The sequence below is a fragment of the Musca domestica genome, unplaced genomic scaffold, assembly GCF_030504385.1.
Source record: "Musca domestica strain aabys unplaced genomic scaffold, Musca_domestica.polishedcontigs.V.1.1 8, whole genome shotgun sequence".
In the NCBI taxonomy this organism is placed as follows: Eukaryota; Metazoa; Arthropoda; class Insecta; order Diptera; family Muscidae; genus Musca; species Musca domestica.
The window spans coordinates 18,264,486-18,287,366 of record NW_026712409.1 but is presented as its reverse complement, the minus strand read 5'-3'; the positions used below and the strand labels follow the sequence as shown (position 1 = coordinate 18,287,366).

The following is a 22,881-nucleotide window of genomic DNA, read 5'->3' as shown; positions in this document are numbered from 1 at the left end:
TTTTCGCAAAAAAAAATTATTCAACACCACGAAAAAAAATTTAATTTTATTAAATGTGGGGATTTTGAGAAAATCTCCCGGAGAAATAAAAATAAAATAATATTTGATATACATACGAAACTCCCTTAACACCTGTAGATTCTGAATATAAAAAAAATCTTCATGCTTTATTCGTAATCTGGGGATTTTCAAAAATATCTCGGGAAAAAATTACTACAGGGAAATTTATGAATAATTAATAAAAATTAGAGAAAAAACTCCCTTAGCTCATATAAATTTATCAAATCAAAAAGATTTTGTTGGTCTATTTGAAGACCTCCTTTAGGGAATTTTTGAAAATTTCCCGGAGAAATAGGAAAATAAGAATATTTTAAGATAACACTTTGTAAAACGAAGTTTACCTAGCTCCTGTCGAATTCGAATGTCGCAAAAAACATTTTTTTATTGCTAATTACGTTGTTGTAGTTTTCGTTTTTATTGTATATCTTCCCTTCAAAAATTCCCATAAACCTAAATTCAATTGATGGCAACTCTATACTTTATTCATGTATGTACGTGCGCCAGTTAATGTTTATTTTTTTTTATTATTTTATTATTATGTATTTTTATTTGTAAATCTCTGGAGATCACCTGGGGTGAGATTATTGGGTACAGAGTACAAACATTAACACTAAACAAACAAAAAACAACAACAACAATAGCCGCGACAACAAAACCCAGACGACGTCATAGCAAAAATCGAGTGACCACTAAGCGACCGACCAACAAAACCTGGCTCAAATAATAGTTTTATTTTCAGCAGCGTTTGTTTTATTCAATTCGCTCTCCTCTCCAATTGTTTTTGTTTTTGCTGAATTCAGCTACAGCTCACGCTTGAAATACTGAGAAGCCACACTGAGCATGGCTTGTAGCGCCTAGCCCGATGTGTCCGACAATAATATAAAAGCCGGCTAGATTCTGGAGCTGAAGTTAGTTGTCTTTGGTGTGAGCAGCTTTTAACCAAAAAAACTAAATATTTTTTGGAAATTCAATTCGAAACTTGTAAGTTTTTTAAACAGAAAAAAAAAACAATAACTGACAAGTTTTATTTAATTTGTGGCCAAGTGTTAACAAGAGTGTGTGTGTGCTCATGTGTGTTTGCAAAGATTTCGCAAAAACCAATATTACAAAATTAATAATAATCAAAGAAAACGAAAATTGCACAAAAGATGGAGGAAGAAACCATTAACGGCGAAATCGATGGTGTTGCAAAATTTTGGATTTGGAATAATTTTTGGAAAAAAATTAAAAAAAAACGTTAAAAATTTTTATATTTTTAAAAAAGCATTTGTTTGGATTTGAAAAAAAAAATATTCATAATTGAAAAAAATAATCAGAGTTTTAAAACTTTTTGAATTTTAAAATTCCCTGATCATTTTTGATTGAAGTTATAATATTTGGAATTTAGGTACTTTGGATTAAAAAAAGATAAATAAATAAATTTTCTGAAAGTTTCAACAATGTCAAATTAAATTAAATTTGAAAAAACTGTTATTGATCCTTTTCTTCAAAATTTTGAATGTTTGCTCTGTTCCATATCTAAAAGAATGTAAAAATTTGATTTATAATAAGTGAATTTTTCAAAAAATTTTTGCAAGTTTTGGAACAGAAAATTTATTATTTTTCATTAAATTTAAAATAAGTTTCCAATTATATGCAACTTCTTCAGTCCCGATATTTTTTGCTTTCATGTGAATATGGTCCATGTAGACCCACTGTTTCTGGTATCTCCCCCAGGAATTGTCAAATTAAAAAAAAACACATACAAATCTGGAGGAGTCTAATACTAAATTCAAAATTTTTATATCTCAATTTTGAATTAAATGTAAAAAGTAAATGTATCGATACACAATATGTGGGAGCTCTTAAAAAGTGCAAAAAATTGTCAAAAATTAAAAAAATTTGAATATTTTTTCTACTTTTCCCTATCCTCATTCCAATATTTGTACCGATATTTGTGAAATAGTGATATTGGGATCTATAGGTCAACTCCTACTGGAACGCCATAAAATGTTTAAAAATCATGAGACTCATACAATTCCCTGGAACTGTAGGTATCACTTTATTCAAGGGACTTCTGCCCAAGGATCGTAGACTTAAAAAATTAATACATTTTTTCAAGGTCTTCTGAGAAAAAATCGTGTTTTTAAAATATTTATTTCAAGGATTGTTAATTTTCAAAGGTCCTTAAAAATATTTTTTCAAAAACCAAGATCTTTTTTCTCAGAAGATCTTGAAAATGTTAATTAATTTTATTTTTTAAAAATCCACGTTGCTTGCAAAAAATATTTTTTTTTCAAGGATTTAACGACAAGGGCTTCTAAGAGAAAAGTCGTAAATTTTTGAAAAACAATTTTTTATTTTAGATCAATATAGTTGATTTTAAAAATTTCATAAAAAAAAATTAAGGAGATCTCGGACAGAAATCATGGATTTTGCAGAAATATATTTATTAAAGACTTTTCAGAAGAAAGTCCTGAAATTTTTAAATTTTTTTCAACGGATTTCATTTCAAGGATTTTTTTTATAAATAATTGCTTTAAGGCCTTCTAGGTCAAAAATATTTTTAAGATTAAAATATTTTTTCAACGGCCTCAGTATACCCTCAGCGGGTATATATCATTTGATACGGCCAACACGGGCCTCATCGAAATAACGGTTTTAGACCCTAGGTCTCTTTGGACCAAATCCGTTTCAGGACGTTTGGATTCGATCTAGCTATGTCCGTCCATCTGCCTGGCTGGCTGGCTTATTCGCACACACACTTGGCAAATCGTAATATTATTGTCAAACTTAGATCGAGTTCGGAGATGGGCAATATTGCGGTTCACTTTCTCTGGTACCTCACATACAAAAACTCAACATTTTCAAGGAAAATAATTTACTGCACAAAAAGAGAAAGTGTAATCCGATTTGCTCCAACTTTGCGAATCCCAATATTTGCATCAGTACTACATTAGGTGCGAAAATGGATAATATCAGTCCAATCCATCAAGTACCTCCTCCACAAAGGGTCAACATTTTGAATATCCAAGAAGCTCTTAAAACATGAAATCCGATTCCATTCAGACTTAGTACATCTCAATACATCCATAAACACAAGATATGTTATAAAGATGTTAGAGATCGGACCATTCCTTCTGGTACCTCCCACCAAAAAGGTGGAAGTTTTGAATTACCACAACGAACATAAAATTCGAAATAATCATCTGGTTCTCATCAAATTGCACACATCACAATATTTTTATTAACCCAAGGTCTGGTGTGATAATGGGATATATCGGTATACTCCTTTTGGTACCTCCCCCACAATGGGGTCAAAATTTGGAATAACCACGAAACTCATAAAATACGAAATGCGAATCCGATTCTCTTCAGATGTTACAGATCCCAATATTTCTACTAACAACAGACCTGGTACGAAAGTGGTAGAAATCGGTCCATTCCTTCTGTTACCTCCCCCACAATGGGGCCAAAATTTTATATAACCAAAACGCTGTTAAAATTCAAATTAAGCTTTCGATTCTTTTCAAACTTCACACATTCTAATATTTATACTAGCACATGATCCGGTGTGAAGATGGTAGATATCGGTCCACTCTTTTTGGTACCTGCCCCAAAAGGGGTCGAAATTTTTAATAATTATATTCAATTATAAAATGTGAAATAAGAGCCTGATTGTCTTCAAGCTTTGCACATCCCCACAGAGGGGGGAGGTACCAGATATCAGTCGCAAACTGCAAAATAGGCATCCGATTCTTTTCAAATGTTACACTTCGCAATACTTCTACCAACTCAAAATCTAGTGTGAAGATGGAATATATCGGCTCACTCCTTCGGGTACCTCGCCCACAAAGGGAATAAAGTTTTGAATAACCAAAACCTTCATCAAATGCGAAATAAGCGTCTGATTTATTCTATACTTCAAATATTTCAATATGTCTAGTAACACATGAACTGAAGTAAAGATGGAATATATCGACCCACACCTTCTGGTACCTCTCCCACAAAGGGGTCAAAATTTTGAATAACCAAAACGCTATTAAAATGCGAAATAAGCATCCGATTCTTTTCAAATTTTACACATTTCATTATTTGTATTAATACATGATCTGGCTTGTAGGGGTCAAAATTTTGAATAACCAAAAGCTCAAAATATGCGAAATAAGCATCCAATTCTCTTCAAGTTTCGCACATCCCAATATTTTTATTAAAACAGGTTCTGGTGTAAAGATGGGATATATAGATTCACTCTTTCTGATACCTCCCCCACAAAGGGTCAACATTTTGAATAACCGCGAAGCTCATAAGATGCGAAATAAGCATCCGATTCTCTTCGAATTCCTTACATCTCAATATTTTTATTAACACAAGATCTATTATGTAGATGGTAGACATCGGCCTATTCCTCTTGGTAATTCCCCCACGAAGGGGTCAAAATTTTGAATAACCAAAACGCTCTTAAAAAATTGCGAAAAATGTCTGGTACATCACATTAATTTCAATATTTTCCAAAAATTATGACATATCTCATATACGAAGTCAATGAAGTAATCGGATGACGGGGTGGTACTTTCCAGAAAACCACCTTTTTTCGAGATGCACCCTATTTTGGTAGAAAATTGATTATGAGCAAAAGAAGCTCCCTATGCCTATAAAATTTTCAATATGTCCATTCTTCGACTTTAACATTGTCAAAATGTCGATTCTCTGTGAGCGATATACCGAATATATATATATACATCGGTACCGAATGCAATTTGACCTATTTTTCAGTCTCTCCACGACAATTTTATGCGAACGCTTTAAGCCAGCCACAAAACTCACCCAAAAAAAAAATCAAGCCGCTGCATCATAAAATGCGTTGAGGATTTCTGGTTTAAACAAGTCAGCAATACACAAACACATACACATATACATGTGTAAGTGTTTGTAAATTGAAATTACATTATGTAATTTATATATTTTTTTAATACATACTCCAAAACTTGCCGGTTTTCAAAACAGCGCCACAAGATTTATGTTATGGGAAATGTACCAATGACAACAACAGCAACAACGACAACAACTGTAAAAGCCACTGGGTAAACAACACCGGTTGCCCTTGCAACTGTTTTTGTTGTTGTTGATGTGTTTGTTTGTTTGTTTGTTTGTTTGTAACACTTGAGTGGAGCAACAATCAATTGATTGGTCAAACAGGCGATTATTGGTTGGAAGCGATGACGGATAGAAATTGAAATCGATGGCGATTGATCAGCCGGCTTTTGCAATAACCAAAAACAAAAAAAAAACAACATGACTTGCATGATGCACACACACCTATATATACATGACTACAGAAAAAAACATTAACATAACATAATTAACAAAAATCATTTTATTAATAGTTTTTTTTTTCCTTTTTTTCTCTCTTCCCATTTTTTCCCCCAGTCAAAACATTAACAACATGAAACTCTTCATTGCCGCCCTCGTTGTTGCCTCCATGGCCATCGCTGCCGTTTCGGCTGATGATAAATACACCACCAAATACGACAACGTCGATGTCGATGAAATCTTGAAATCCGACCGTCTCTTCAAAAACTACTACAACTGTCTGATCGATCAGGGCAAATGTACGCCCGATGCCCGTGAATTGAAGAAATCCCTACCCGATGCCCTCAAAACCGAATGCTCCAAGTGCAGTGAGAAACAGAGACAAAACTCCGACAAGGTGTTGCGCTACATCATCGACAACAAACCCGAAGAATGGAAGGTATTGCAGGCCAAATACGATCCCGAACAGACCTACTACAACAAATACAAGATTGAGGCCCAGAAGCGTGGCATCAAAATCTAAATTCCATGCCATTTCCACACCCCCCCCAACCATCCACCTATTAATCATCTCTCAACTAATTTATTTGCCTAGTTGTCACACGCACGCACGCACATGCTCACATAATATCCTGCAAAGAATAACATCCTAAATAATTTTTCAAAAATTTGTTATTCTCTTGGCATTTCATTTCAACCTTTTTTGCTGTGAAACTTTCAACAATTTTTTTAATCCCTTTTTAGTTTTTAGATAAACCTAAATTTGGAATAAATTCTCATTTTGAGAATATCCCTTTAAAATTTCAACCTATTTCCCAAATTGGCTGTTATAAAAAAAAAAAAAAAAACAAAAATATATATATTTTTATAAAATAAAATAGAAAAAAAAAATATTGAAGTATTATTTTTCAAAACAAATTGGGCTGGGATATTTAAAAAGTCCCTAATGGATGGAAAAACCTCGAAAAATGAATTAAGGGCCTCGAAAATAACTTTTACGACGGAAGATTTCTTAAATAATTTATTTTTATTAACAAGTAAAAAAGCAGTAAATTCGGCTGGGCCGAACTTTGAATACCCACCACCATTTGGAATGAATTTAAAAATTTTCAAAAAATAAGATCCTTAAAAAATTCTGTTAAAATTTTAAAAATACCGAATATAGCCGTTATATTGGGGTCTATACGACGTGGACCTACATAGGCATTGTTTGTCATAGGCCATTACCATATTCAAATTCGAAAACTTGAAATAAACGGTGAATAATGTAGCTAAAATCATCAAAATATCGTATATAGGGAGGTACCGTTATATTGGAGCATTGCGAAGACCTGGACAAGCATAGACAATTTTCTGTCACAGGCTGTAGCATCCATTACGAACTTCAAATACAACATCTCAAACAATTTCGGTGGGTTTTGGACCTAAAATCGTCAAAATACCGAATATAGGGATGTACTGATATATGGGGCCTATACGAAGACCTGGACCTGCATAGTCAATTTTCTGTCGCAGGCTGTAGTATCCATTTCGAACTTCAAATACCAAATTTGAAACAATTCCGGTGAATAATGTCGCTAAAATCATCAAAATACCGAATATCTGGAGGTACCGTTATATCGGGGTTATACGAAGACCTGGACCTGTCACAGGCTGTAGTATCCATTTCGAACTTCAAATACCAAATTCGACCAATTCCGGTGAATAATGTTGCTAAAATCATCAAAATACCGAATAAAGGGAGGTACCGTTATATCGGTGCTATACGAAAACCTGCACCTGCATAAAAAATTTTCTGTCACAGGCTGTAGCATCCATTGCGAACTTCAAATACAACATTTCAAACAATTTCGGTGGGTTTTGTACCTAAACTCGTCAAAACACCCAATATAGGGAGGTACTGATATATGGGGCCTATGCGAAGACCTGGTACTGCATAGACAATTTTCTGTCACAAACTAAAGTTCCCATTTCGAATCTCAAATACCAAATTTGAAAAAATTCCGGTGAATAATGTCGCTAAAATCATCAAAATACCGAATATAGGGAGGTACCGTTATATGGGGGCTATACGAAGACGTGGACCAGACTCAGACAATTTTCTGTCTTAGGCTGTAGTATCCATTTCGAACTTCAAATGCCAAATTTGAAACAATTCCGGTGAATAATATCCCTAAAATCGTCAAAATATCGAATATGGGGGGGTTGTACCGTTATATGGGAGCTATACTTTATCGTGGAACTCTTCCAGAAGGTAAAGTGCTTAGAAAGAACTTATAGTATGGATTTTTAGACAATTCCATCGAAAAAATTGGCTAAAATCATCAAAATACCGAATATCGGCAGGTATCGTTATATGAGGGCTATACGATATCGTGGACCGATATAGCCCATCTTCAAAATTGACCTGCCTGCAGACAAAAGACTGATCTGTGCAAAATTTTAGCTTCCTATCTTTATTGGTTTTGACTCTAGCCTGATTACAACAGACGGACGGACAGGTCTAAATCGAATTAGGGCCTTCAAATGGCCAATGAAACCATCACACGCTGTCCAAATGTTGCTCTGCGGTATTTTGGCCCATTCACGGCGAAGCGCTTGCTTGAGGCTTGATCGACACTTTGGCATTTTTTAGTGCCTTTACTTTTCAAAATACTCCAGACACAATAGTCCAACGGATGGGTATCCGCAGATTTTGGTGGCCATAGTACGCTGGAAATGAAGAGAGGAACCTCAATTTGTAACCATTCTTGGGTGGCGGTGGTGTTGAGTCCTGTTGCAATGTCCAAGGTCTGTGGTCAAAATGTTCGCGTGCCCAAGGCTTTAATACATCTTCCAGAATATTTTCGCGATAATATTCGGCATTTATTCTGATGCCACAGTCGATTAATACGAACGGAGAGCGACTATCGGCTGTTATGGCGGCCCACACCATCACCATGGCCGGCGCTTGAGTTCTGGTGGCCATTCTTGATTAGCCTAACATTCTAAGACGATTTAGCACTGTCCGTCCGTTCGTCTGCCCGTCTGTTGTAATCACGCTATACTCAAAACGAATTAAGATAGGAAGCTAAAATTTTGCACAGATCTGCCTTTATGCTATATCGGTCCACGATATCGTATGTCCCCCATATAACGGTGCCCCCCTATATTTGGTATTTTGAAGATTTCAGTCAAATTTTTCAATGGAATTGTCTGAAAATTCTCACAAAAGGTTCCTTGTGACAACTTTATCCCCCAGAATAGAATTGTCTACATAGCTTCACGATATCGTATAGCCCCCATATAAAGATACCCCCCGATATCCGGTATTTTGATGATTTCAGCCAAAATTTTTCAATGGAATTGTCTGAAAATCCGTAAAAGGAGTTCCTTGTGAGTACACTACCCTCTGGAAGAGAATTGTCTATATAGGTCTATATTTAGCATAGCATCCATATAACGCTACTCCAAGATATTTGGTATTTTCAGGATTTTCATTATTCTTCAGAATTATGTCAAATGTCATATTTGAAGTTCGTAATGGGTACTACAACCTATAACGGAAAATTGTCTATGCAGGTCCACGTCTTATTATAGCCTTCATACAACGGTACCTCCCTTTATTCGGTATTTTGATGATATTAGCGACATTATTCACCGGAATCGTTTCGAACTTCTTATTTGAAGTTCAGAATCGTTACTACAGCCTATAACAAACAAATACTTATCCAGAACCACGTCTTCGTATAGCCCCCACATAAAGGTTTTCATTTGAGCGGTATTTATCGACGTATTTTTTATTTATTATTTTTTTTTTTTTTTTTGAAAATTTTCAAATTCCTTCCGAATGTTGGAGGTTATAAAAAGTTCGACCCGACCGAACTTAGCTGCTTTTTTACTTGTTAAATTTTATTTTGCTTAATTTCATAAATATATGTTTTATATGATTCCGAATAAGTCTGTATTTCGACCTCAGTACATCATTGTAGTGGTTTGGTGTCAAAGAAGTAAATATTCTTCATAAAATTTCACTAAAGGGTGTTGAATAAAAGAAATACCTAATTATAAAGGATTTAATAAATATTTTAATTTAAAAGATACATTTTTGTTAATTTTAGGTCGCTTTTATATTGGGCCAATTTTTTAAGATTCCGAAAAGTGGGTATTTCAACCTCAATACATTATTTTTGTGTTTTGTTGTCAAAGAAGAAAATATTCCTCATAAAATTTCACTGCAGGGTGCTGAATTAAAGAAATTCCTAATTATAAAGGATTTAATATATATTTTAATTTAAAAATTAATTTTTAAATTTTATTTTGCTTAATTTCATGAGTCACTTTAATGTAATTCCGAATAAGATTGTATTTCGACCTCAATACATCATTTTAGTGTTTTGGTGTCAAAGAAGGAAATATTCTTCATAAAATTTCACTAAAGGGTGTTGAATAAAAGAATGTCCTAATTATGAAGGATTTAATTAATATTTTAATTTAAAGAATACATTTTTGTTAATTTTAAGTCGCATTTATATTGGGCCAATTTTTTAAGATTCCGAAAAAGTGTGTATTTCGACTTCAATACATCATTTTAGTGTTTCATTGTCAAAGCCAAAAAAATTTTCTTCATAAAATTTCACTACTGGGTTCTGAATAAAATAAATATCCAAAATTAAAGGAATCGATATATATTTTAATTCAAAAATTATTTTTAGAATTTTATTTTCCTTAATTTCATGAGTCAATTTTATATAATTCCGAATTAGTCTGAATTCCGACCTCAATACATCATTTTAGTGTTATGGCATCAAAGAAGAAAATATTCTTTATAAAATTTCACTAAAGGTTGTTGAATAAAAGAAATCCCTAAATATAAATGATTAGATAAATATTTTAATTTAAAAAATACATTTTTGTTAATTTAAGGTTGCTTTTAGGTTGATCCAATTTTTTAAGATTCCGTAAAAGTGTGTATTTCCACCTCAGTACATCATTTTAGTGTTTCATTGTCAAAGCCAAAAATATTCTTCATAAGATTTTACTACAGGATGCTTACTAAAATAAATCTCCAAATTTAAAGAAATCGATATATATTTTAATTTAAAAATTAATTTTTAAATTTTATTTCGCTTAATTTCATGAGTCACTTTTATGTAATTCCGAATTAGTTTGTATTTCGACCTCAGTACATCATTGTAGTGTTTTGGTGTCAAAGAAGAAAATATTCTTCATAAAATTTCACTACTGGGTGCTGAATAAAATAAATATCCAAATTTAAAGAAATTGATATATATTTTAATTTAAAAATTATTTTTTAAATTTTATTTTCCTTAATTTCATGAGTCAATTTTATATAATTCCGAATAAGTTTGTATTTCGACCTCAATACATCATTTTAGTGTTTTGGCATCAAAGAAGAAAATATTCTTTATAAAATTTCACTGAAGGATGCTGAATAAAATAAATCTCCACATTTAAGGGAATCGATATATATTTTAATTTAAAAATTAATTTTTAAAATTTTATTTTGCTTAATTTCAGGAGTCAATTTTATATGATTCCGAATAAGCGAGTATTTCGACCTCAGTACATCATTGTAGTGTTTTGGTGTCAAAGAAGGAAATATTCTTCATAAAATTTCACTAAAGGGTGTTGAATAAGATAAATTCCTAATTATAAAGGATTTAATAATTATTTTAATTTAAAAAAATATTTTTTTTTAGTTTTAGGTCGCTTTTAGGTTGAGCCAATTTTTCAAGATTCCGAAAAAGTGTGTATTTCGACCTCAATACATCATTTTAGTGTTTCATTGTCAAAGCCAAAAATATTCTTTATAAAATTTCACTACAGGGTGCTGAATAAAAGAAACCCCTAATTATAAAGGATTTAATAAATATTTAAATTCAAAAATGAATTTTTAAATTTTATTTAGCTTAATTTAATGAGTCAATTTTATATGATTCCGAAAAAGTGTGTATTTCGACTTCAATACATCATATTAGTGTTTCATTGTCAAAGCCAAAAATATTCTTCATAAAATTTCACAACAGGGTGCTGAATAAAAGAAATCCCTAATTATAAAGGATTCAATACACATTTTAATTCAAAAAAATATTTTTTTAAATATTTTGTTGCTTAACTGTTTGAGTAAATTTTAACAGATTCCGAAAAAGTGTGTATTTCGACCTCAATACATAATTTTAGTATTGCGGTGTTAAAGGAAAAAATATTCTTCGTTAAATTTTACTATAAGGGGCTGAATAAAAGAAATCCCTAATTATGGAGGGATCCGAATATATGTTCTTCCGAAAAAATATTATTTTCATTTTTTTTGTTAATTGATTTCTTGTTTCCAAATAGACGTCAGTTTTGATCTCAATGTTTCATTTTAGATATTTAATGACAATGGAAAGAAGATTCCCCACCAAATTTTACTATTAGGTTCCAAATAAAAGTTAGGTCTAGGCCTAATATTTTTAGAAAAAAACTTTGCTGACAAACTTGGATATGGATCAAAATGGCTGCATATTGTTCATGTAGGCCTTTTTGTTTCTTTGTTCAAATTCCACAAAATGTGATTTATTAATGATTGAAGCAAAAATTGAAATTTGTACAGTACGAAAAGTTGTCTGTACAGTACCCAGAGTGTATTACTCTACCACATTTATTAAATAATATAAATTCATTACCTACCCTATTTGTTTTAACTTTGCGTATCACAAAAATAAAACCTAAAGTTCAAACCTTGAGTGGAAACAAAAAAAAAATCCAATTAATTAATAATTTGATTAATATAATTAAAATTATAAAAATAATTCTTAATAAATTAAAATCTGGGATTAATTATTCCAAGTCCAAAATAAAAAATCAATCATCAAATCCAGGTCATAAAACCGGTTGCATGGAAACCAGAACATCCTATTTACAGAAGTAATTAAATTAGAATTTTTAAATAGATCAGAGGGACTTTTCAAAATTAATTTTTGATTTGAGAATTTTTTTTCAATCAGGTTTATGATGACGTCAGTTGCAAATGCATTTGCACCAAAAAATCTACTAATGAAAATTCCATATAAAAAGGTGTTAGAATCGCATCAAAAATTAGTCTTCTGCTTGCAAACATCGGATCAAGGTAAATATTTGAAAAAAAAAAATTAAAAATTAATTTTTAATTAATTTTTTTTCAGTCCTAAAATATTCAAAATGAAATACTTCTGCATTGCCCTCTTCGTTACCGCCCTAATGGTTGCCGGCATTTCGGCCCAGGGAGCCTTCACCACGAAATACGATAATGTCAATATTGATGAAATTTTGAATTCGGATCGTTTGCTCAACAACTATGTCAAATGTCTGTTGGACAAGGGCAGCTGTACGGCCGATGCCCAAGAACTGAAACGGGCCATTCCTGATGCCCTGCAAACCGAGTGCAGCAAATGCAGTGACAAGCAGAAGAAATCCATCCGCAAGGTGGCCAATTTCCTGATCGACAACAAACCGGAACACTGGAAGGAGTTGCAGGGCAAATATGATCCCAACAATGTCTATTATACCAAATATAGGAATCAGTTGTAGAGCAGCAATTGAGGCTAGAACAGACACAAAATGTGTTTGAAAAAAAAAAATTTAAAACGAATATTTGAAATTTTGTTGTAATTTTGAAAAATAAAATATAATTTCAAGAGGAATTCAAGTGAATCAAAAATTTTAATGGAATAGGAAATCTTGGAAAGTGAAAAACTGGGTTGATATAATTTCATTTCAGGAATATCATGTCAAGGAAGGAATGTTCCATATCAGATTTTTCCATTACTCACCAAAGGAAGTATGATTGTACATTCAAGAATTATCAGAAACGAATTAAGAATAAAAAAATATATTTTTCCTGAAATTTTACCATAATCATTCATTATAGGTATGTGATGTCAAAGGAAGAAGTGTTCTACATCAAATTTCACCATGGGTCTCTAAATAAGTGAATCTTGTAAAGATTATATTTATATATGAAACATCAGTACTAACTTTGGGTACATAGACAAAAATCTCGATTATTTCGATAATTTTGATTTAGTGCAATTTTTCCCATAACTCTTAATTTTCTGCTTATTATTGTAAAGGAAGAAATTTTGTAACATCAAATTCTATTACAAGTCACTAATGAAAGAAAAATTCTACATTCACTCCAAGTCAAGAAAAATCAACAACAAATTGGGTATTCAAACATATTTTTGTGGAATTTGGTCGATTTCGATGCATTGGTCAAAATTATGAAAATTTTCCATAATTATTAACTTTACTTATATGATCTTAAAGGAAAAAAATTTCTACATCGAATTTTATTATGGATCACTGAATAAGTCAATCTTGTATAGATTATATTTATACCAAAAATTTCCATATCAACTTTGGGTACAAAAGACCAAAAATCTATATTTTTGAGATTAAATTTGATTTGGTAAAATTTTTCCCATAATTCAGGATTTTGGGTATAACATGTTAATAAAAGAAATGTTCTTCATCAAATTTCACTATTAGTTATCGAACAAAGCTAATTTGTATATTCAATACAATCCAAGTAATTTAAGAAACAAATTAAATATTTAACATATATTTTTGGTACATTTTGGACGATTTTGATACATTGACCCAAATTATGAAATTTTATCATAATCATTCATTTTAGGTATATAATGTTGAAGGAAGAAATATACTATATCGAATTTCACCATGAGTCTACAAAGAGAGAAAATTTGTATATGCAATACAATCCAGGAAATTTAGGAAATAAATTGGGCATTTAAATACAGACTTTTGTTGAATTTGGTCGATTTTGATAGATTGACCTAACTTCTGAAATTTTACCATAATCATTCATTTTAGGTATATAATGTTAAAGGAAGAAATATTATATATCAACTTTGACTACGAGTTTTCAAATAAAAAATGTATAGAGATAATATTTGTCCAAAAAGTATATGAATCAATCTTTGGGTATATTTAAAAAAAATCCTCATTATTTGAATAATTTTGATTTGGTACCATTATCCCCCATAATACTACATTTTGGGCATATTATGCTAAGGAAAGAAATATTCCACACCAAATTCTACTGTTAGTCACCAAAGAACGGAAATTCTGTATATACAATACCACCCAAGAAAATTAAGTAATAATCTGGGTGTTTAAATACAAACTTTTGTTGAAATTGAAATAATTGAAATAATTATTCACTTAAGTTATATGATATTAGAGGAAGAAATTTTCTACATCGAATTTTATTATGGATCACTGAATAAGTCAAACTTGTATAGATTATATTTATACCGAAAATTTCCATATCAACTTTGGGTACAAAAAAAACAAAAATCTATATTTTTAAGATTAAATTTGATTTGGTACAATTTTTCCCATAATTAAGCATTTTGGGTATAATATGCTAATAAAAGAAATGTTCTTCATCAAATTTCACTATTAGTTATCGAAGAAAGCTAATTTGTATATTCAATACAATTCAAGTAATTTAAGAAACAAATTGAATATTTAAAATATATTTTTGGTACATTTTGGACGATTTTGATACATTGACCCAAATTATGAAATTTTATCATAATCATTCATTTTAGGTATATGAGGTTAAAGGAAGAAATATGCTATATCGAATTTCACTATGAGTTTCCAAATAAATAAAATCTCTAAGGATTATATTTAATCAAAAAAAAAAAAAATATGTACATCAAATTTGGGTATATAAGCAAATATCCATATTTTTGGTACATTTTAATTTGGTACAGTTTTTGCCCATAATACCTCATTTTATGCATATCATGCTAAAGAAAGAAGTATTCCACACCAAAGTCTACTATAAGTCTCCAAAGAACGAAAATTTGTACATACAATACAATTCAAGAAAATTAAGAACTAATTTGGGTATTTAAATACAAACTTTTGTTGAATTTTGGTCGATTTTGATTCATTGGCCCAAATTCTGAAAATTTTCCATAATCATTCATTTTAGGTATGTGATGTTAAAGGAAGAAATATTCTACATCAAATTTCACCATGCGTCTCCAAAGAAATGAAATCTGTAGAGTTAATATTTATTCCAAAAATATCCGCATCAATTTTGGGTATTTCAAAAAAGTCTAATATTTTGGCTACCATTTTATCTTGTTAGACCACCTTTTAGTAAAATTGAATATTTAGCTTGAGGTCGTCGAACACGACAAATCTGTTTATATTTATGATATTTACAACTAGAATAACGATGCTAATTGGAAAAAATTTCGACTTTTTTATTGCTTTTTAATTAGTATTGGCAAACTGGATCACAATTTGTCATTTGTTTGTTGTGGGGTCAATGGAATAAATGCTTGAAATCTAATTTCATCATTGGTAACTGGATGTGGATTTAATAGATAAATATATAAAAAATACTGAAATAGTAAATAATAATTAATATTAAATGATATATATAAAAATTAATAATAATAAATATGTAATAAAAAATAAATAAAAATTATTAAAAAAATAATAATATGTAATAATATAAAAAAGGACTACATATTAAATAATAATAATTAAATAATAAATAATAATAATAATAATAATAATAATAATAATAATAATAATAATAATAATAATAATAATAATAATATAATAATAATAATAATAATAATAATAATATAATAATAATAATAATACATAATAATAATAATAATAATAATAATAATAATAATAATATAATAATAATAATAATAATAATAATAATAATAATAATAATAATAATAATAATAATAATAATAATAATAATCATAATAATAATAGTAATAATAATTATATAATAATAATATAATAATAATAATAATAATAATAATAATAATAATAATAATAATAATAATAATAATAATAATAATATAATAATAATAGTAATAATACTAATAATAATAATAATAATAATAATAATAATAATAATAATAATAATAATAATAATAATAATAATAATAATAATAATAATAATAATAATATAATAATAATAATAATAATAATAATAATAATAATAATAATAATAATAATAATAATAATAATAATAATAATAATAATAGAATAATAATAATAATAATAATAATAATAATAATAATAATAATAATAATAATAATAATAATAATAATAATAATAATAATAATAATAATATAATAATAATAATAATAATAATAATAATAATAATATAATAATAATAATAATAATAATAATAATAATAATAATAATAATAATAATAATAATAATAATAATAATAATAATAATAATAATAGAATAATATAATAATTAATATAATAATATAATAATATAATAATAATAATAATATAATAATAAATACATAAATAAACTGTGCTACAAAATAAAATGTTCTCAATAATTACAGAAAATGTTTAACAGACTATGAAAGTGAAGCTAACAAATAAAAAAGCTGTAAGTTCGGCCGGGCCGAACTTTCAATAGCCTCCACCATTTGGAACTAATTTGGCAATTCTCAAAAACAATAAAATCCCTTAAAAATTCTGTTAAAATCTTAAAAATATCGAATGTAGCCGTATATTAGGGTCTATGCGACGACGTGGATAGGCAACTTTTGTCATAAGCCATAGGTAACAATATTCAAATGCGAAACTTAAAAAAAAAATTGATGAATAATGTAGCTAAAATCATCAACATACCGATTATCGGGAGGTACCGTTATATGGGGTCTATACAGGGTGAGATAAAAACTGCAACAAAATCAAACGCCATAATTTTTACATTTCCATTTTCCTCCATACTATGGAGGGTATATTAACTTTGTCATTCCGTTTGTAACTCCTCGAAATACTTATGTCATACCCAACAAAGTTTAAATATTCTTGATCAGCGTAAAATTCTAAGTCGATTTAGCGATGTCCGTCTGTCTGTCCATCTGTCTGTATGTTGTAATTACGCTATCTTTCGAAGGAATTGAGATATTAGTATTTTTCCAGTAGGCAGGTTAAGTTTGTAAATGGGCCATGTAGGTCCACGTTTTCATATAGCCACCATATAACGGTACCTCCCGATATTCGGTATTTTGATAATTATATTGGCCAATATTCACCGGAATTGTTTCAAATTTGGTATTTGAAGTTCGAAATGGATACTACACCTTAAGACAGAAAATTGTTTGTGCAGGTCCAGGTCATCGTATAGGCCCCATATATCAGTACCTCCCTATATTCGGTATTTTGACGATTTTAGGTATAATACCCATCGAAATTGTTTGAGATGTGGTATATGAAGTTCGTAATGGATGCTACAGCCTGTGACAGAAAATTGTCTATGCAGGTTCATAGACACCAATATAACGGCAATACAGGGTTGCCCACATTCGACGTACCCATGTTTTTTTTCGGCCATTTCGATGACTCTTTGGACCCATTGCAATCGACGAGGCTTGTCCGCAGGGAACAAATGCAAATCAATGCGAATAATCCATTGTAAAGTGGACCGAGCCATGCCCAACTGCTGAGAACGGCGTTTTTCGGATGTTCTTGGGGACCTCTCAACACTGGCTCGTACGGCAGCGATATTCTCGGCCGATCGCCTTGGTCGACTTTTATATGGCCTCTTCGGATTAGAAAGAGCCTTACCAGTCGAAAATGGTCAAACGCGGTATTAAGCGATGTGACATCTCTGTCAAAAGTTATGGCGTTGCCACATGGGTCCGTCGAATATGGGCAACCCTGTATTTGGTATTTTTAAAATTCTAACAGAATTTTTTAAGAATTTTATTTTTTGAAAATGTCTAAATTCGTTCCAAATAGTGGAGGGTATTCAAAATTCGTCCCGACCGAACTTACTGCTTTGTAACTTGTTAATTTTATTGAATGAAAGCAAAAAATGTCGGAAATAGCATCAAATTTTAGAATAAGTCTAGATTTGTTCGAATTGGTCACCTTTGGCACGAATTATGGCCTTCAAACGACCAATGAAACCGTCACACGCTGCCCGAATGTTGCTCTGCGGTATTTTGGCCCATTCTATTTCCAAATCCAGCTCTTTATCACAAACCTACTACCAACTCCAATGGGGCTCCAATGTAATATTTCAAAATTCCAGCTTCATCCGTTCACCCCTTAACAAAACTGTTCCAAATTTAGTACAATTTAGTACATTTCGCCCACTAAGTACAAATTACCAAAACAACCTCCATATATGAAAATTACTCTTCAACCTTGATTCTCATACCAAATTGCAAGTTTTTAGCTCTATCACTTCACATAATACCCTATTGGTACCATTTTAGAAGTTTAGTACCGTGTTTTTTAAACTTTTCGTAACCTTAAAATTCGAATTTCCAAAAATCCCTTTAAATTTAAATCACCAAATATATATTTAAGAAATAAATTCCAAAAATAACAAAATCAAATCGAATCGTTTAACACAAAAACTTAGGCCGAATTAAATTTAGAGGCGCTCTCCTCTCGCCCCTCCAGCTTACAAATGTTTCTTGTATTTGCCGTAGTAGACATTATCGGGATCGTATTTGGCCTGCAGCTGTTTCCATTGCTCCGGCTTGTTATCAATCAAGAAATGGGCCACCTTATCGACAGCTTTCTTTTGTTTTTCACTGCATTTGCTGCACTCGGTTTGCAGGGCATCGGGTATTGCCTTCTTCAATTCCTGGCCCTCGGGGGAACAGCTACCCTTGTCCATGAGGCAATTCAAATAGTTGTTGAGCAAACGTTCCGATTTCAAAATGTTATCAACATCAATGTTGTCATATTTCGTTGTGTATTTATCGCCGGCTGAGGCGATAGCCAAAAGGAAGGCAGCAACAACAAAGGCAATGCAAAGGAATTTCATGTTGTCAAGCAAAAAAGTGCTAAAAAAGGATAAAGGGGAAATGTATTTTTAATTATTTTTTCTGCTTTTAAGGAAGTTCGTAATTAATGTGACTGTTTTTTGTAATTTCCACTCACGTTTTGTTGTTTTCTTTTCAAAATTGGAAATGTTGTTAAAACAAACAAACGAGACTAGTTGTAGAACAGTTTTCACACCTCCCATTTATATTCGAATTCTAGTGGCTTTCCTCCAAAAGCCAACCGCATTTCATTGTCATTTTGGAAACTTGATTTCGATGCAATTGCAAGTTCTGAAAAAAAAAATTGTAAATAATCCAGATTTGTGTTCATCATAGGTAGATAGGCCTTTAGGCCAGTGGTTTGTTATTTTCACCTTTAAAAAAAGCTATTAAAAAAGTTGAAATTAAAAAAAATTATGGAAATTTTCCAAAAAACATGGGCGTAGCTCAATTTAGAGAACCTTTTCTCAAAGTATATTTCCTGTTCTGCAATATTGAAAATGTTGTCCAATATTGTCTCCAAAATTGAAACTTTTTTAAGTCCTCCCCCCTTAGAAAAATTTTGAGGTTTCTCTCCCCTCCCCCCCCTTTTTCAAATAATTGTCCACCTCTCTGCTACAAACTGCATTAATTATGTTTAACTGCACATCATATGGCCAAACCAGATATATTTGTTAATAGTTTATTGATCTGTCAATCTCAGAGTAGCTCAAAGTAAGTTGAAATAATCCGATATTTTTGTTTAAGGTCAGCTTAGGAAATTTATCTATCGTACAATGACTTGAATGTTGGAAGAACAAATGAATATACGTTTGAATGTCAAGACTATAGAGATCTTTAGGGGGGGGGGTATTGTATTCATGATGGCAATTGCCAAAAGATCTGAAATATTTGCAATATTAAGGGTTTGTTCGAAAAAAAAGTGGGAACAACAGATAAGACGTTTACAAAACCTGGAGAAAAGTGTGAACAGCGCAGAGGTGGCAGATCCAACGAGTTAGGCGAATTAATATAACCTGTATTTTCTACAGGCTTATAGGGCGACGAGAGGTGCAGATAGAGCACTACATATAGTACGATCACTTCCTTATTATACCCTCCACCATATATAGTATGGTGGAGGGTTTGTAACTCATCGAAACAATAATTTTAGACATAACTAAGTAAATATATTCTTGATCAGTGTACGATTCTAAGACAATTTAGCCCTGTCCGACCGTTCGTCTGTTGTAATCACGCTAGAGTTAAGACGAATAAAGGTAGAAAGCTAAAATTTTGCACAGATCAGTATTTTGTCTGCAGGCAGGTCAAGTTCGAACATGGGCTATCGTATAGCCCCCATATAACGGTCCCCTCCGCTATTCCGTATTTTAATGATTGTAGCCAAATCTTTTAATGAAATTATCTAAAAATCCACAAAAGAAGTTCCTTCTAAGTACTTTACCCTCTGGAAGAGTATTGTCTATATAGGTCAACTGTGTCGTATATCCCCCAACGGTATCCCCTATATTCGGTATTTTGATGATTTCAGCTACATTTTTCAATGTAATTGTTTAAAAATCCGTACTAGAAGTTCTTTCTAAGCACTCTACCCCCTGAAAGAGAAGTGTCTATATAGGTCCACGATATGGTATAGCCCATATACATACGGTACCCCCGAAATTCCATATTTTGACGATTTTAGGGACATTATACACCGAAGTTGTTTCAAATTTCGTACTTAGAACTCGTAAGGGGTACTACAGCCTATGACAAAAATTGCTCACGTCTTCGTATAGCCCCCATGTAACGGTACCTCCCAATATCCGGTGTTTTGATGATTTTAGCGACATTATTCACCGGAGTTGTTTCAAATTTCGTATTAAGAGTTCGCATTGGGAACTACAATCAATGTCAGAAAATTGTCTATGCAGGTCCAGGTCTTCGCATAGGCCACATATATCAGTTCCCCCCTAATTTCGGTATTTTGAGATTTTAGGTACAATATTCGCCCCACATTTTTTGAAATGTCGTATCTTAAGTTCTTAATAGGTACTACAGCCAGTGACATAAAATTGTCTATGCAGGCCCAGGACTTCGTATAGCCCCAAATAATGGTACTTCCCTATATTCTACGTCTTCGGATAGACCTGAATATAACGGCTATATTCGGTATTTTTAAGATTTTAACCGAATTTTTAACGGATATAATTTTTATTTTTTTTATTTTCAAATTCGATCCGAATTGTGGAAGGTATTCAAAGTACGCCCCGCACGAACTTACTGTTTTTTACTAGTTTTTTTTTATTTATTTCGAAAGTAGAAATGCTTCAAAACGCTTGATTGCAACAAAATTTTTGTGCTGAAGTTACTATATGAACCGACCAAAGTCCCTTCGTTGGTCACGCCCATGATTTTTAATATCTGGCTAAAGAACAAGCGTGTCCTTTTCAATGACATCGTCTCCATTTCCGACAATTAAAAAGGCTAGCGAAGGTAACATGTGTTTGCAACGTTGGGCGCCAGTTTTACATGAATGTCAGGCCTGACTGAAAATTTATAAAATCTATGTTTAAAGGAAAGATATTTACTTTCTAAAATATAGAGAACAAAAATAAAAGGCTAGCCCAAGTAATACAATTAAACAACTCGTACATTTGAAAGCTTACATTGGGCGCCAGTGTCGCGAGAAATTCAAGCCTAATTAAATTGGTAACAAGTTAAAGAGTATAAGTCGGTTTTGCCGACAGATGTATACCCTCAGCCAATGTTCGATTATTTAAATATATTTTGATTTCTGTTATGATTATTACTCTTTTTGGGTGTGGTTCCACAAGGGTTTCGCAGATATATAGCAACTGCACAACATATCTTGTATTAGCAGAACTGATTGTATGTGGAAATTTTGAAGAGAGTTAGATGCTTATTTCGCTTTCTTTGAGCGTTTTCGGTTATTCAAAATTTTGACAATCGGTGGTGGAGGTGTCAGAAAGAATGGTCCGATTTCTACCATCTTTATAACAGATCTTGTGTTGATGGGAATATTGAGGTGTAAAAAGGCAGAATGGAATCGGATGTTAATTTCGCGTTTTGGAAGCGTCATGGGGATTCAAAATTGTAACCCTTTGTGGGGGAGGTACCACAAGGAGTAGGTCGATATATTTCATCTTCACACCAGACCTTGGGATGTGTGTAGTTTGAAGACAATCGGACTCTTCAGATTTTATAAGAGTTATAATTATTCAAAATTTTGACGCTTTGTGGGAAAGGCCATCGAGTGCCTCAGAGTAGACCAATACTATCCATTTTGGCACGAGTCCTAGAACTGACGCAAATATTAGAATATGCAAAATTAGAAAAAAATTAGATTATTGCTTCCCTTTCTGTGCAGAAAATATTTTTCTTTTTTTGCAAATTTCGACCATTTGTGGGGGAGGTACCAGAAGGAGAGGGCCGATTTTGCCCATTCTAACACCAGACCTTGGGTTAATATAAATATTGGGATGTGTGAAATTTGAAGACAATCGGACTCTTATATCACATTTTATGAGAGTTGTAATTATTCAAAATGTTCACCATTTGTGGGGGAGGTACTTGATGGAGTGGGCCGATATTGTCCATTTTCACTCCTGACCTAGCACTGACGCAAATATTAGGATTTGCAAAGTTGGAGCAAAATCGGATTATTCTTTCTCTTTCTGTGCAAA

At 31.5% G+C, this 22,881-nt stretch overlaps 4 protein-coding genes across 4 annotated transcripts in view; 2 read left to right on the top strand and 2 right to left on the bottom strand.

Moving 5' to 3' along the window:
* Positions 1-22,881, bottom strand: part of LOC101898743 (ejaculatory bulb-specific protein 3) — a 183,143-nt gene that overhangs the window by 112,480 nt on the left and 47,782 nt on the right. The window lies entirely within an intron of this gene.
* Positions 884-5,913, top strand: LOC101897571 (ejaculatory bulb-specific protein 3). The gene is made up of 2 exons (XM_005182214.4): positions 884-1,041; positions 5,470-5,913. The coding sequence occupies exon 2, from the start codon at positions 5,486-5,488 to the stop codon at positions 5,873-5,875; it is 390 nt and encodes a 129-aa protein (XP_005182271.1). The 5' UTR covers positions 884-1,041; positions 5,470-5,485; the 3' UTR covers positions 5,876-5,913.
* On the top strand, positions 12,331-13,016 carry LOC101897404 (ejaculatory bulb-specific protein 3). The gene is made up of 2 exons (XM_005182213.4): positions 12,331-12,463; positions 12,519-13,016. Exon 2 carries the CDS (start codon positions 12,535-12,537, stop codon positions 12,901-12,903), a length of 369 nt encoding a protein of 122 aa, XP_005182270.1. The 5' UTR covers positions 12,331-12,463; positions 12,519-12,534; the 3' UTR covers positions 12,904-13,016.
* LOC101897221 (ejaculatory bulb-specific protein 3-like) lies at positions 18,696-19,475 on the bottom strand. The gene is made up of 2 exons (XM_005182212.4): positions 19,314-19,475; positions 18,696-19,216 (listed from the first exon to the last, which is right to left on the bottom strand). Exon 2 carries the CDS (start codon positions 19,195-19,197, stop codon positions 18,829-18,831), a length of 369 nt encoding a protein of 122 aa, XP_005182269.1. The 5' UTR covers positions 19,198-19,216; positions 19,314-19,475; the 3' UTR covers positions 18,696-18,828.